The 15,222-nt window shown below is 38.4% G+C and overlaps 2 protein-coding genes across 3 annotated transcripts in view; both read left to right on the forward strand.

The window, feature by feature from the left end:
• Positions 1-2,467, forward strand: part of LOC120724255 (bifunctional heparan sulfate N-deacetylase/N-sulfotransferase 1-like) — a 52,881-nt gene extending 50,414 nt beyond the window's left edge. The window contains exons 13-15 of one of the 2 annotated variants that reach the window (XM_040016357.1): positions 196-305; positions 848-950; positions 1,037-1,156. In XM_040016357.1, the coding sequence (XP_039872291.1) occupies positions 196-305; positions 848-950; positions 1,037-1,156 (333 nt within the window). Of the gene's footprint in view, positions 1-195; positions 306-847; positions 951-1,036 lie in introns of both variants that reach the window. The other variant, XM_040016358.1, reaches the window with a different exon arrangement.
• Positions 2,468-5,660: 3,193 nt separating this feature from the next.
• On the forward strand, positions 5,661-10,514 carry cd74a (CD74 molecule, major histocompatibility complex, class II invariant chain a). The gene is made up of 9 exons (XM_040016360.1): positions 5,661-5,858; positions 7,536-7,705; positions 8,167-8,261; positions 8,399-8,455; positions 8,544-8,627; positions 8,734-8,812; positions 9,165-9,365; positions 9,463-9,525; positions 9,641-10,514. The coding sequence occupies exons 1-9, from the start codon at positions 5,770-5,772 to the stop codon at positions 9,655-9,657; spliced, it is 855 nt and encodes a 284-aa protein (XP_039872294.1). The 5' UTR covers positions 5,661-5,769; the 3' UTR covers positions 9,658-10,514.
• The last annotated feature ends 4,708 nt before the right edge of the window (positions 10,515-15,222 follow it).

Consider the following 15,222-nt stretch of genomic DNA (forward strand, 5'->3'; position numbering starts at 1 on the left):
CATATCAAACTTTATGGAAATTTGTTTATGCGTCATATGAAAGGAAATATCGGACGATAAATCTGATTCTTAAATGAGCAAATAAACTGGTATCAGTCTTAAAAACTCCTTTATCAGCTCTGCTCATCATTGAGAGTGTCTTATAGCTTTCTGCATACCCAACTATCCTCTTCCTGTTCACATACTGTTTCCCAGGTGTTAGTTTTGGATGGACAGATGCTGAAAACCGAGCCTGCTTCAGTCATGGACAAAATCCAGAAGTTTCTTGGCCTCACTAACATTATCAACTACCACAAGATCTTAGCGTAAGTATCTTCATCCCAGCATGTTGCTTTCAGCTGCCAAGTTTACAAATGAACTTGCAGCTGCATTAATAGCTTTCCTGCCTTCAAATGTAAATACAAAGATGTGATTTGAGTCATTAGCATTTTAAAAAACCTTAGCTATCAACAGCTCCCGCTAGTAAAGAATAAAGACATTTAAAAAATCATTACATTAAAAAAAATCTAAATCACTTGGCTTTTAAAAATGTGTTTGTCTCATGGTTAATTTGAAGGTTTGTCAGCTCAAAAAAAGATTTCTCCCACCCTCCTAAAATACATGCTGAAAGTTCTAAGTGTGAACATCACACTTCTTTAAGTTGCTTATTGGAATGGGATTATTTGTGGAGCCGTCAAACATGCTCATATGTCCACGCGCTAGAAAACAGCACGTGGACATATGAGCAAAGAAAATATGACGGAAACACAGTAACTGGGGGGAGATTTTAGATTTTCAATATTAGAATTGAAATTCTAAATAGTCGTTTCTTATTTCTCAGTGTATTCTTGTGTTTTTTTACGTCCAGGTTCGACCCTAAAAAAGGTTTTTGGTGTCAGCTGCTGGAGGGGGGGAAGACAAAGTGTTTAGGAAAGAGTAAAGGACGCAGGTACCCTGATATGGACCCTGAGGTAGGAAGAATTATCACATTATAGTATGATCTTTTTTTAATTGCTATATTTTAATTTAATATTTGCTCTATTTTTGCATTCTTCAGTCCCAGGCGTTCCTCAGGGAGTACTATAGGGATCATAACATTGAGCTGTCTAAGCTGCTCTACAGGATGGGACAGCCTCTACCAAGCTGGCTCCGAGAAGAGCTGGTCCACACCAGGTAGCAGCACCACAGGGGAAAACCACACCTCCTCATACTGAACCACTAATATTCCCTGCTGGGGCTCACTGGCCTCATGGCCTGAAATGTTGAAGATCCCAATTTGTTTTGACTGAGATTTGAGGATGAGACATCCGCATACAACTCAAGACTCAACTGTGATCTTCCCAAATAGGGCAACAGTGGGCAAACCAGGAACATGGAAGCCTTAACGGTGTGCACTGAAGAAGAGACCGGGGAAGACTCAAGAGGACGCACACGAGGAATTGTCGGTGTTTGATAATCACATGGCTGTTCTCCTCAATCAAACTTATCATCACATGAACTTCTTCCTGGAAATCAGAGGAAGGGAATAAAGTCTGAAATTTCAGTTGTGGGACACAGGTGATGGAGAGCATCACCTGTGTCCCCGCCAATGAATTTTCACGTAAGGAGCACATTAAAGCAGGCTTAATGGATGATATCCCGATCGCCTGAGAGACATTGGTTCCAAATGCCTTTGATGCACGTGTTTGTATGAAGGGAGAATGGGACGTCTGAAGTCTTGACTTAGGCTGCATGTTGTAGCCTTATTTGATAGGCCTTGGTAGAATCTAGTTATCACGTTACAAGTGCCAGGACAAGAATCTTCCTTAAACTATTACCACATGGACTTTTCATGGCTCTTTTTTTTTAAAGTGTTTTTTTTTCTTTACTTTGATTTTAACGTCTCTGTAATGCGGATGGCAATGCATTGCTGTAGAATGTACCAAAATTAAACACTTTAGCGCCATTGGTTTCATATAGGCCAGATGTACAGTACAGTTGCGTACACTGTTTTCAGCTTAGCATGCTCTGTAGCCAGTTTTACAACCATTTGATTGGCTACAGCAGGAACATAGGACGGGTGATGAAAGCACATTGTTTGAAGATAAAAGGTTACTGGAAAGCACACTCACGAAATTGTTCCTACTACAATCTGTGAAGAAGAAGATCATAAGCTAGCTACTGTATGTTAACGCCACACTCTGGTCCCACAAGATTCAGAAGATTGTGCATCTGAAAATCTGGTGTCAGCATTGTTGTTGTTTTTTGTTTGTTTGTTTTGTTTTGTTTTTTTTTAATCACAGCTGTTTATGTTTTCTTATGTTCTGTTTCATGTCACTCAATAGAAAAGGTTTCGTTTGGGAGATTAAAAGCTGACTCTGCTTATTTAAAAACAGAACAAACACGTAAAGTCACCCGGCAAACCAACAGTTCGCCCAGAGAGACCGCTCAGACATTTTGGTTGTCGGTCAAGGTGTTACCACTGCAACTAGATGTCAAACGTAGGTAACAAAAAGCTGCTCTTCTTGCAATAGTTTTGTACGATGTTCTGATGTTATAACAATGCACATGACGGTGACTTTATAATGTAAATAATGCGAAAACCCTCTGTAGACCTAAATTATTGAATGTGTTTGGGTTTACACTCTCCATCAGCCCATTGTGTGAAATGTCAGTGCTCTACTGAGGGGGAGTGTGGAAATTTTTATTTTATTTTATTTTTCTCCTCACTGTGCAGAGGTGTGTCGCTGAGATTCTTTCCTCTCATGTCCTCTCACTGCCAACTGTTGTACAAAGGTACTGAGTCTCTCCATATAAAGTATTAAATGATAACACATAACAGCAACGATGGTACTAATCTCCTGGACTGTATGATAAAGATTTGTAATTGTTGTCAATAATTTTTACAGTGTAACTAATATTGTCGGTGCTTTTTAATTTGCAAATAAAACACCACTGTATTTTTCAGTAGTTGGATCTTTTTTTCCTCTCCTTTCTCTGCTGTTTGGCTTCCAGCTGTTTTTGTTTGTTTGTTTTACATAAACAGCTCTTTCATTTAATAAAGTCATGCAAAGCCTACCTCATGCTATGATTATATAAGAATATGGAAACAAGATTAGACAGTGGCGGATCTAGAAAACTCTACATTTGGGTGGGGGCAAGAGGTCTAGGCAGGGTGGCACATACCTCTTCAGTGAAGGTTGTGAAAATCCCTTATATGAATATGTCAACAAAATATCCACAAAACACTTTAAATTATTAATTGCATGATCTCTTCTAAGAAAACAGACAATTAGGTTGAGAAAATTAGTTGGGGACAGAAAATTGGGGTGGGGGGAGCATGGATCTACAGCAGTGGGTCAGTTGCCCCCCTTTGCCTCCCTGTAAATCCACCCCTGAGATTAGAAGATGAGCCTAGTGTCAAAATGCTCACAGAGTCTTGTGAAAAGGGAAGTTTCTTCCAGGGTTGGATGCAGTCCTGTGAAGTCCATCCATAGGAATTAAGGAGTGTAAGCAGCTTTGTGTTGCTGCTAGCTAAAAGCTAATTGCTTGAAAACAGTCTGATCACCTCTAGAACAGCAGTTTTGGTGGTTTGATGGTTTTATAGCATTCATTTGTGTCTTGTAACACAATACTACAAATTTCCCAGGTGTGAAAGTCCCGTCAAAGACACCCTAAAGGTCAGTCAGTACAATGCTCAGAAACTGCACACAACAAAAGGCCAACAGCTACATGTCAGACTCTTCAGGCCTCTGTTAGCATGTTAAATGTTCATGACGGTATAATTGGAAAAAGACTGAACAAGTATGGCTTGTTTAAGGTTTTGCCAGCCAAAAGCCTCTTCTCTCTAAAATGAACATGTCACCACAGCTTAAGTTTGGAAAGTTGAACAAACCACAAGATTGTTTTGAACAGTCTTGTCTGTCTAAAGGACAAAGTAGAGCTGTTTCACCACAATGCACAGAGTCACATTTGGCGAAAAGCAAACGCAGCATATTAGCACAAACACCTCATAGCAGCTGTCAAGCATAGCTGGCAAGAGGATTTGGGCTTGATTTGGAGCCACAATACCTGGTCACCTACAGTTACTGAGCCAACCATAAACTCCTCTGTATACTGAAGTATTCCAGTCAAATGTGAGGCCATCTGTCCGGCAGCTAAAGCTCGGACAAAACTAGGTCATGCAACATCACAGTGATCCCAAGCACAGCAGCAAATCTACAACAGAATGGCAAAAAAGAAATGTCCTAATCAAAGTTCAGATCTCAATCTGATTGAATTGCTGGGGTGGGACCTCAAGAGAGCTGTGCATAAACTAACACCTGCAAACATCAACGGACGGTTAGTGCTACCAAAGGTGGCCTGTACTCTGTACTTTCTTTTTTGCATTACTATAAAAGGACACCTTTCTGATGCTGGCTTGTTTTAACTAGCCACTCACTTCCACTCTACTTCCACTCCACTAACTCTTTCTTAACTAAAATGTACTTTTGAAAGTTTTTTTTTTTCCAGTGAATTATAAAGACTTGAGTATTAAATTGTGACACGAAGTGCATGCAGTTTTTAACAGAGCGTAAATATGTTTTTCAGCCCTGAAAATATCATTATGGGTATAAGAAGCCTAAAAATCTTTTGGTTATAATTAGTTGGCTTAAAGACCTCCTAATTTTGACCCAGCCTTATAAGCACCGAGGTCATGTGACTGTAAAAATGTTAACGTGTGGTAGTAAATTTTGCAGTCCTAAATAAGTCCTTAAATATATTACAGTCCACAGGTGGGAGTTTGTATGAACTATTATTTTAGGGGTAGCTGTAAATTAAAAGCATTCAACGTGATGATGACTATTATGCAGAGATTTCTAGAAGCTTCCCAGTCTCCTGGTTTGGATTGAAAAACAAACTGTTTTTCTTTTTGTTTCACTTTATGGAGACGTGAAGCAGACAAACCAAATCCCTTGATAGCACATTCAGCACTAACTTTTATTAAGTAAAAACTTTTACCTACTTACATAAGTCTTTTACTCTAAAGTCCACCAGATTTACAAGTAATTCATATTTCTTCTTTTCGTTTCCTCATTGGGGAAAACACCTTAAAGTGTGCAAAGAAGTCTCATCTTATTCCTAAAAGAGGCCAACATAAAAAGTGGACAAATGTACTCACCACATTTCCCTTAACATTGTTGTAATTGTAATGTCTAAAACTTTGTTTTAAAAGAACACTGCATATTACTATGATTTGATTCACTGTTTCTTTATTCTTTAAGCTATAATAGTAATATTAGCCTTTATTTGTAATTATGGGAATATTATTATATTATTTTCAATTATATAACATGTATTTTATTTACTAATACAACTACCTAAATGTCATAATGTGCAGTGTTTAGTAATGAAACCTAAAGTATGTATTTTCATTGATGTAGTAATTCAGTCATCTAATAAACTACTGTAGTATTATTACTAGCAGCATTATCTATATTTACAAATAATTAATGTTTACTTGCTAGAATTAGCAGAGGCAACTGAAAATACTATACTATCAAACAATAATGGTAAATTCTAGATCTTAAACCGTCGCTTATGTCGCTGCTGTCTGCCTCTGTCAACAGATGATGCTATTAAATCAGCCAATCAGAGTGGCGCTAGTGATCCGTCCCACAACTTCTTGTTCTTTTTTTTTTTTAAATAGAGAGGCTTTCTGTGGAACCCGTCTGGTTTTCTTTTCCTCATTTTGTAGGCAATTTATGCTCTAGACGTGTTGTTCATTGTTCAGTTTGTTGCTTGAAGGAACGGAAAGAACTCCTAACACAGATGGCCCACTCTCCAGACGATGCACCCCTGGCCAGGGGAAACCTGGCAGACAGTGAGGAGACGCTTCTTCCCCTTGCAGCACCAAGAGGGTGAGAAGAGTGTACTTTATCCATAGCAGCTGTTTGTGCTGTATCTTTAAAAATTATTATTATTTTCAATAAAGTGCACCTTTTTAAATTGGCTCACACAGATAGAGCAGAATAAATTAAAAAAAACTGAAGTTTTTCACCAAAGGTTAGTTGCTTACATGCAGCAGTATCACATTTCCTTTAATTTCATTTAGCAATAGCAAAGATACATTTTATGACATTTAACTTTGAAGGTAGGCCCATCTGTTTCAGATTTGCACTTATTCCTTTTTAGTTAAAAGAGCAGTAAAATTATTTCGTTTTTATCTTTTATAATTATATATTATAATATTATTTATGTATGTATTCATGTTTACAACAAATAATGCTTTTAAAACATTTCGTTTTACTTCTTAATTTCACTGAACCGCACTTCCCCTTTCAGCCAGGACAAGGCGTCTGCCTAGTAACTGGTGACGCAGCAGTTGTTATTGGCTAATAGAGAAAAGAAAATGCCTTTTTTTGGGAACAATACAAGTTAGAAATAAATACAGTCTACAAGAATTACAACTTGATAATCGATTAGAATCTGATTTATGAATAAACGTTTTGTGTGGACTGTTGATTGGAAATAATAGATAAACAAACTTTATATTTTCCTTTACGACACAGATTATATTGGCGGTATACATGAATTTATGATAAAAAATAAACAAATAAATTGCATCGAACAGACTAATGTCGCGATTTAAAAAGCGGATATGTAAACATATGACTTTCTGACTTTCACTTTTAATGTTTTCCAGCAATAATGAAAAAGTAACATTGTCCTTATACGTTTGTATTTGAGAAAAATCATTTTACACCTATCTACCTTTGTTTAATTTGCAAGTTTAACTTGAATCATAGTTGAATATGACTTCCTGCTGAAGCCAGAAGAATGTATCTGCCTAGTAACTAGTGATACTCACATTCTATTGGCTGAAATAAAAGAAGGAGCAGTAATTAGATCTGAGATCACTCTTTTTTTTATCTAATCTAACTTTTTTTTTTAAAAATTATATATTTTCCAGATTTGCTGCTCTTTACATGACGGAAAATAATTGTTTTTTTTATGGTTTACTGATTTGATTCCCAGACAGCTGGATCACAGCTGTGTGTTATATCTCTCCTCCCCAACATATCCTACCCATTTTCAACTCCTGTCCCCCACACTGAAAAACCAAACAAATATCTTTAAAGATTCAAATTTAAAAAAGGAACAAAAGAAAATAAATCTTAAAGGAAATTCAAAGGCAAACAAAGGAGAGACAAAGGCCAATCCCCCCCTCCCCCTCCTTGTTTTCTTCACAGATTTGTCCCTTCCTTTACATCACATAATGTGCGGTAAATTAACATTTTACACACTAATCATGATCATTTTTCATCATCTACAGGTTTGACTAAAGGAAACTGTGGCTTTCCTTTTTTTTGTTATTGTATTTTTGTGTGTGGACTGTCCAAAATCCAAATGACTCACCCAGGCCTTAAAAATGTCACACACTTATAGAAATCCCCTCACGTCACTTTCATACCAAGAATATTTTTATTGGAATCCCACGTTTTGTTTTACCGTTTTTTATGTCCTTCATTTCTTCCCCCCAACCTCCTGATTTACCTCCAACCTTTTAGTGACACATACTTTTCTATTTCTCACAGAGGCTCCAACAGTCGTGCCTTGAAAATTGCGGGTCTGACAACCTTGGCTTGCCTGCTGGTGGCCAGCCAGGTCTTCACTGCCTACACGGTGTTTAGCCAAAAGCAGCAGATCCACACTCTACAGAAGAACTCGGACAGAATTAACAAACAGCTGACCCGCTCATCTCACGGTAAAGTCGAGCACTAAAACCTTAATGGCCACACAGAGCCCTAAGGGGATGTGTCATTTTGAGTGATAGTTTTAATTAGACAGGCGGACGCGGGCTGGAACGCTGAGGAGGGAAGTGAGAGTTTACTTTACAGAAGCTGAGTTTGAAGGTGGATGGAGAAATGAAAAGTTTATGGTGACTCATGGGGAGAAAAAGGTTAACTGTGTGATATTTTTATGTTAATAGCATTAAGACAAGATTTCAAACAGAGGCGTCTCGAGAGATACTGTTAAACAAAGAAACAAAAACACATTGCTTTTTTAATTCTCTATTTATTATGTAGTCCAACTTTTCAATTTGTTTCTGCTGAGCATTAATAATTTAGACATAAAAAGAGCTACTTTTTCTTGTACTTGCATTTATTTAAGTTTTTTGTTGTTGTCGCTGATTTTTTTTCTTCTTTTTAATTTTTTTTTTTCCAGCTGTGGCTCCAGTGAGGATGGCCATGCCCATGAACAGCCTGCCCCTCCTCATGGACTTCACCGAGGACTCCACAGCACCCAAGACCCCCTTGACTGTAAGTGCACACCATCTTCTGGGAAAAAGTTCATATTTGCGTGCAGCTGGGATTCATTTAAGGCTTCAAATTAATTGCTAATGCTTGGATTTAAAAGTTGAATAATTAATTTCAACTTGAATGCTCCCTTCCTCCAGAAACTGCAGAACACTGCCATTGTCAGTGTGGAGAAACAGCTGATGGATCTCATGCAGGTAGGTTGCAAACACTGTCTAGCCTCACATTCCTTACCTGCGTGTTGATGTGTTGCTGACGGTAAGCTCTCGAACGTGCTCTGAACAGGACTCCGAGCTGCCTCAGTTCAACGAGACCTTCCTGGCCAACCTGCAAACCCTGAAGCAGCAGATGAACGATAGCGAGTGGAAGGTGAAGTGTCACACGCAGTGATCACATTGCTAACGTAGCTAAAATAAAAATGAAAAATGGCGACTGTCCTTTTAGCCATGCTTATCTAACACTTTCTGTATTGTAGAGCTTTGAGACCTGGATGCGCTACTGGCTTATCTTCAACATGGCCCAGCAGCAGCCTGCAACCCCCACACCTCAGTCAGGTTAGCTCAACTTTTCTTTCCTTCACTTTTAAGTGTTTTATTACCCAAATAGTTGCTATAACAGCAAATACAGATTTTCCTGTTTTACTAGTATGCACTAGTTTGGCATTTAAGTCATTTTTTTTTAGAGATTTATATTAAAAAAAAGAAAGAAATACAAAATGTTGAAAAATGATTGGATGTTGTTCATGCGTGTTTCATGTTTGTGAGCTGTGCTAAGCTATCTGAGATCTGTATTCCCATTAAACTCTCAACAAAATGCCTTTTTTTTTTTTACAGTCTTTATTAATGACTTTTTAATTTTTAACTGGTAAATAAAACCAAAATGAATGTCTGAATATTCTCCGCTCAGCCACTACCATCAAGACCAAATGCCAGGTGGAGGCAGCACCCGGACCCAGCAAGATTGGTTCATACAAGCCCCAGTGTGACGAGCAGGGCCGCTACAAGCCAATGCAGTGCTGGCACGCCACCGGCTACTGCTGGTGCGTGGATAGCGAGGGCCATCCCATCGAGGGAACCACCATGCGTGGCCGTCCCGAGTGCCAGAGAGGTAGAGGACACGGATTAAAGGATCTTTTCTTACATGTGTAGTTTTGGTGAGGCTGTTGTGAATGACACCAGATGGGTTTTTTTCCTGTTAACTTTAGCTGCATTTCCTCGTCGCATGATGGTTGCACCCAGGCTGATGCAGAAGACATACGACATGGATGGTGAGCGCTTCAGATTAGTTTTTTTTGTTTTTGATGATTTTTCATTTGTGAGATTTTTCACTGGCATCATCATCATGATCACTTTGTTGTTTGCTGTTTTCATCTCTTTTTCCAGATGAAAAACAAAAGTGAAGCAAATCTTGAAGAAAGATTTCATCCAGCAATCTCTGCAAATGACAGACGTCATGCCGCACTTCAATTATTAACGCTTCTATCCCTGATGAGCTCGTTTTGCGTGGAATCTCGTGATTTTAACCATTTTTTGTGGCTGCTTGAAATCGGATCAATAGAGGCCTGTTACACCTTAGTGCATTTAATTTTGAAAAAAAAAAACTGCCTTTACGTCAGATTTGTTTTGGGGTATATTTGTATAATCCACAATAAGTACATTAAACTATGTGAGTGTTTAATATGTTTGGTTCTGATGAATGCTTAAAGGGTAGGTTTACCGCATCTCCTTCTCTTAAACTCAATGCAGGAAAATGGAAGCTTGGTTGTGATGCTCTGAACATTGAAAAATTGCATTTATTAATGTAAACCAGCCTAATTTCTTCCCGTGCTGGTCTGATAATCCAAACCTCACAGAGGGCAGTTTAAATAGGTTCTAATATTTTGCTAGAAAGTAGTGTCAGGAAAAAAAAACAAAGCAACTAGAAACAATCTGGAAAGAGATGTTGCTATTTTACATATAAATAAATGAATAATTTGCATTTCCAACTAGAAATCTAGCTAGTATAAATCTACATACCATAAATACATACCATAAACTGTGGGCGAACCTATCCTTCACAGGATGTGAATATGATAAAGTTACTCTTTTATGACATGTTTGTTTTAATAAGGTTGATGAATAAAGTTTTCCTGTTAACACCGCTTGCATTACATCTTTCACATTATCTACAGTTAAGAGAAATCATTGCTTAAGCTGTAATCAAAATAAGGTCTGAATAAACTTTAACCTGATTAGATGCAGTGACGCTGCTCACTCAGTCCTGGATTTTGTGGCATTTTTTTAAAAATTAGACACTTTGACACTCAATACATTTGCCGTTAAAGAACCTGAAATGTGCATGAGTGCACCGACTCATCCTTTTAGTTCTTTTAGAAATTGAGTTCTCTCACATTTTCTAAAAAAAAAAGAGTGCCCCCATCTTTTTTTAAGCACCACTCTCACTATCAGTCATCAAATTAACACGATCTAACAGGCAAAGGTGAAAACCACGGTGCTCGCTTCTGTCCCTTCTGTTTTGACAGTTACCCAAGATCATGTTAGGAGTGCAAATTTGCCCACTTGAGGCTCGCTATCTGGGACGACGGGTGCAAAAGTGTGAATTTATTTTCTTCGTCATTAGTGGTGAAGATGTACAAAACATTAGGTTTTTTCTCAGTGAGTCCTCTTTAAAAAAAAAAAAAAAAAAAGATGTGAAGAAAAGGAAAATTACTGATGGATTAAGCCAGTTGCACATACCTGCTCCAACTTGGTGAACAGCTCACACAAAAAATACTCATCCATGTCTAAACTGGCTGGACATGAAAACACATAAGATCCACGTTTAGCTACAGATTTGTTCTCCCATATCCATCCATCCACTATCTTAACCACTGGCTGGAGCCTGTCCCAGCTGGCATGCAGTGAGACGCAGGATATACCCGGACACGGCGCCAGTCTATTACAGGGATATTCTTCTGGCAACCAAAAGGTCTCAAGCTGTAAAAAGTGGATGTTAAGAGTTTATAACTCTGCTTGGCTTCACTGTACGACAAGGAAACCCTTAAAAAATATGAATAAAAAACAAAAATGTGTACTTTAACAACCATTTCAAACTGTCAAATAAAGCAAACACGTATTATAATGAAATTTTATGTGAGGATTCTCTGAGATTAAAGTTTCTCCTAGTTCCAGTTCCTTTTTTAATATTAACAGGAATTCTTTTCCTTTATTAAAACATTTTTTGTTGTATTTGAAGCCGTAAATTTAAACGCTGAAACCATGACATATTATCTTCTCTAGATCGGATACTTTTTATCTTCTGCTGACTCACTGAGTCATCCGTTTCATTTGAGGCTCATTACCACTTTAAGAGCAGCCACTTCAGTTTGCTTTTTAAGCAAGGATAAGATTTGCTTTAAGTTTAGTCGTGAAACCCACAAAGTGTATTTATTACCAGGCTTTTCAGCTTTGCGCAAACTGGAGCAGAATGATATTCTTTATGCCAGCAGTAGCCCCATTAGTGGGATGCCATCATCTTCCTGGATAACACAGACAAGTGTGTAGTGGAGGACTTGCCTGAGAACTTGTATGCAACACACCAGAAGCCCAGCGGGAGACTCTGATAATGAATTTGTGTCTTGAAGCATGTGAAGCCGAGCAGCGGGATGCAACATCACACTTGATTTTTGACACTGTTTATTTTTGCCCACATTTACAGCATCCATCTTTGTTGGGTTCTACTTTCAACTTTTATAAAGGGTCTAATTAGAGGTTTCATAATAATAATAATCTATAACAAAAAGTTTCAGGGCTGTGAGGAAGTCTTTTGAATCCATCCAGAGTAGAGGAGAAGTCTATTGACAACTTATTAACTATTTATTAAAAGAGTTTGTGGATCTTTTTTGCTCTCCCAATTGATTCTTAAATTATTAAGTGAATGTCTTTGGGAGGAAGCCAGAATACCTGGAAGAAACCCTCACAGGCACGGGGAAACTCCACAGTAAGGCCCCAGATGGAGTCCAGACCAGGAGCCTTCTTGCTATGAGGCAACAGTGCTAACCACAATACCAGTGTTCCACCCAGTGTGCTCACTGTCTTGTCTTTTGTATTATATAAGAGAAACCACTAATGGTGAAGTTGTCCTCCTGGAACACACACAGAGAAATATAAGTTAACATAATATATATATATATATATATATATATATATATATATATATATATATATATATGGCCAATTTTTCAAATAAATAATGGCTATCACCCTTATGTTTCTTACAAGGTTAAGTCAGTAAAACACAAGCAGCATGTTCTTGCAATTAATAATTAACCATGGTATCACCATTGTATAGCCATTATTTAACTTACAACCCTTGTATAAAGTGTGCCTTCTCATAAAAAGGGCAATAGCAGAAAAATGAGTTTTTAATTACACTGTCACAACTGTTGTATTTCTCTAGTGTGTACAAACTGTAAATGTGATCATGGAACGAGTCTTCATAAATCCTATTTTATTTTTCCCTGCTTAAAAAGATAGTACTGCTGATCAGTGACCCCATTTCTGACCGCTCTGTCCGTCTTGGTAACAGAACCCTGCTCACTTTCACCAGTGGAAGTAGCCTCTGGATCATTAATAATTCATCCATCTGAAATGAAATCCAGGTGCGCCAGTGGCTGTCAGACGCAGGATGGCCACTGTTAACATGGATGCACCTGTGAGTATTCATATTCTACACAGTATATAAATAGCATCTTTTTAAAGCAGGGGTATATTTACATCAGAATAATGCAGAATTTAAAGGCACTCTTGTTGGAGTCTCTGTCATTGATCTTTAATGTTTTAGGGAGCTGACGCAGTGAGAGTGGGAGTTGTACTTACAACAAAACCAGGTAAGGCTGGGACAGTGACAGTATACCTGAATATTTGCTATACTGTCACTGCAGAATGACTAACTTGGTTTTGAATGCACAGAGGGTAAAGAATCTGTTGTTATTGATGAAGAAGGACATAGTGTTTACTACAAATCATCAAATAATGAGGTAAGTCATTTGACTTCACACACATGCTTCAGAAAGTATTTGTTAATTTGCTTTCAAGATTGCTTACATTCTTTCAAACAGGCAGCCAAGGCCTTCTCTTTCGACCAAGTCGTGACTGTTGACAGCATAAAGGTACAAAACAGCTCCTGACCTCTTATTTTAACCTTTTTCTGCTCCACTGCACATATTTTCACTACCTGATATTTTGATGGCTGGAAACTGAAAGACTTGAGTGTAAATCTGCAGAGTTTTCACCCTGAGCTCCTGCAGCCTCTCACCGAGTGCATGTCTAGTGGGTGTAACGCAGCACTGCTGATATGTGGAGCCTCCACAGAGACGACGAGAGCTCTTATTGACAGCAGTGTCATCAGACAGGTGGAGCTCTAAACAAAACTGCATTTAATACTTGCAGATTTTATGTGTTTATATTTTCAATCATACCCTTGATTCGCTTGTAGGTCGTGGCTAACCTGTTCAGCTGTATGGAGTCAAGAGTGAAAGGCGAGTTATTCATCTCTGTGTCATCCCTTCAGGTTTGTCCTTGTATTCAGTAGCAGAGCCCCAAAGGATAATAGATGCAATAAAACACATGATGACAGCTAATGTTTTTCAATGTCAGTTTTATCCAGACGGCAGTGCAGTGGATCTCTTGAGCCTCAACAGACAGACTCTACAACCTGTAACACATCCAGCGCTTGGAAGGTGTGTCACAATTTTGCATTTTAATGATAAACAAAGACCTCATATAAAACATATACACACTGAAGCTGTATTATATATGCTCATGCCCTCTTTTCTCTCTCAGTCTCATAGGAGGATTATGTGAGGTGTGTGTGCGTTCAGCTGAAGAAGCTTATAACCTGTACGAAACATGCAGGGAAACACTGAAGGCGAACACAGGCTCCATTTCCAGCCGGTAGGTCATACAAAGCACAACTTTTATGAACTCTAATCCATTTACAAAATCACTTTGGATCCATTCATTAAATTGGTTAATTGCAATAAATCCAAGTGCCTGAGCGATAAAAAATTTACTTCTGGCTTTTATGATTGAGTTGTTCTGCACGGTGTCAGTCAGCTTGCCCTATTTTTTCATAAATTTCCATATGAACTTGTCAAATGTTTATGCTGTGTTTCTCTCAGATGTAGCTCCCTGTTCATGGTGACTGTTGAGTGGAAACTCCATCCAGAGGAGGTGGAGTCAGATGTCTGCCGCAGCAGATTTCAGCTGTTCAGCCTGGCAGGAGGAGCCAGTAGGACTGACCTCAGAGGGTCAGTGACATAGCCAATGAGATCTCTATTACATGGGCAAGTGGAACTTGAAATGATCTACCACAAACTGATAAAGTATTATTCTGATTGTGGTCATCATCTGGAGGGAGATGTGCTATATTTATTTATTTATTTATTTATTTTTACCTCTGGCTGTAGGCATAGATTATAGGAGATAAGTAGTATATATTGCTATTCCTGAACAAAATCGTCTTGTAGGAACAACTGCTTTTCTTGATGGATTCTTGTAGTTGAGGAATGTACCTCTTGTGACTTTCTGAGTAGGTGTTTTTGTAATAGAGTGATGTTGGGGCCAAATCTACACCAGTCAAAAGTGATTCTATATCTGTCCTATAAACAACTTTAAGGTAGCCAAAGTGTATCATCTGCCCCCCGTCTCACACTATCCCTTGGATTGTAATCTTATCTAAGGTCTTCCTCTTTCCCTCCCATCTGGGAGCTCAATGTTCAACATCCTTTGTCCAATTTATGCAGAATCCCTCCTCTGCACATATTGAAACCCTCTCAGCCTTGCCTCATTAACTTTGTCTCCAAACCACTCAACCTGAGCTGTCCCTCTGATGTTCTCATTTCTAATCCTGTCCGTTCTGGTCACTTCTATTGAAAATCTGAGACTCTAAACCTCTGCTTCCTGTCTTTTTTATGTCAGTGCCA

Source organism: Simochromis diagramma, unplaced genomic scaffold (genome assembly GCF_900408965.1).
Source record: "Simochromis diagramma unplaced genomic scaffold, fSimDia1.1 OVJJ01000685.1, whole genome shotgun sequence".
Lineage (NCBI taxonomy): Eukaryota > Metazoa > Chordata > Actinopteri > Cichliformes > Cichlidae > Simochromis > Simochromis diagramma.

Coding starts and splice junctions, on each gene's coding strand:
- cd74a (XM_040016360.1), top strand. CDS start 5,770: ATGGCCCACTCTCCAGACGATGCACCCCTGGCCAGGGGAAACCTGGCA. Junction 7,706..8,166: donor GCTGACCCGCTCATCTCACG/GTAAAGTCGAGC, acceptor TTTTTTTTCCAG/CTGTGGCTCCAGTGAGGATG. Junction 8,262..8,398: donor CACCCAAGACCCCCTTGACT/GTAAGTGCACAC, acceptor CCCTTCCTCCAG/AAACTGCAGAACACTGCCAT.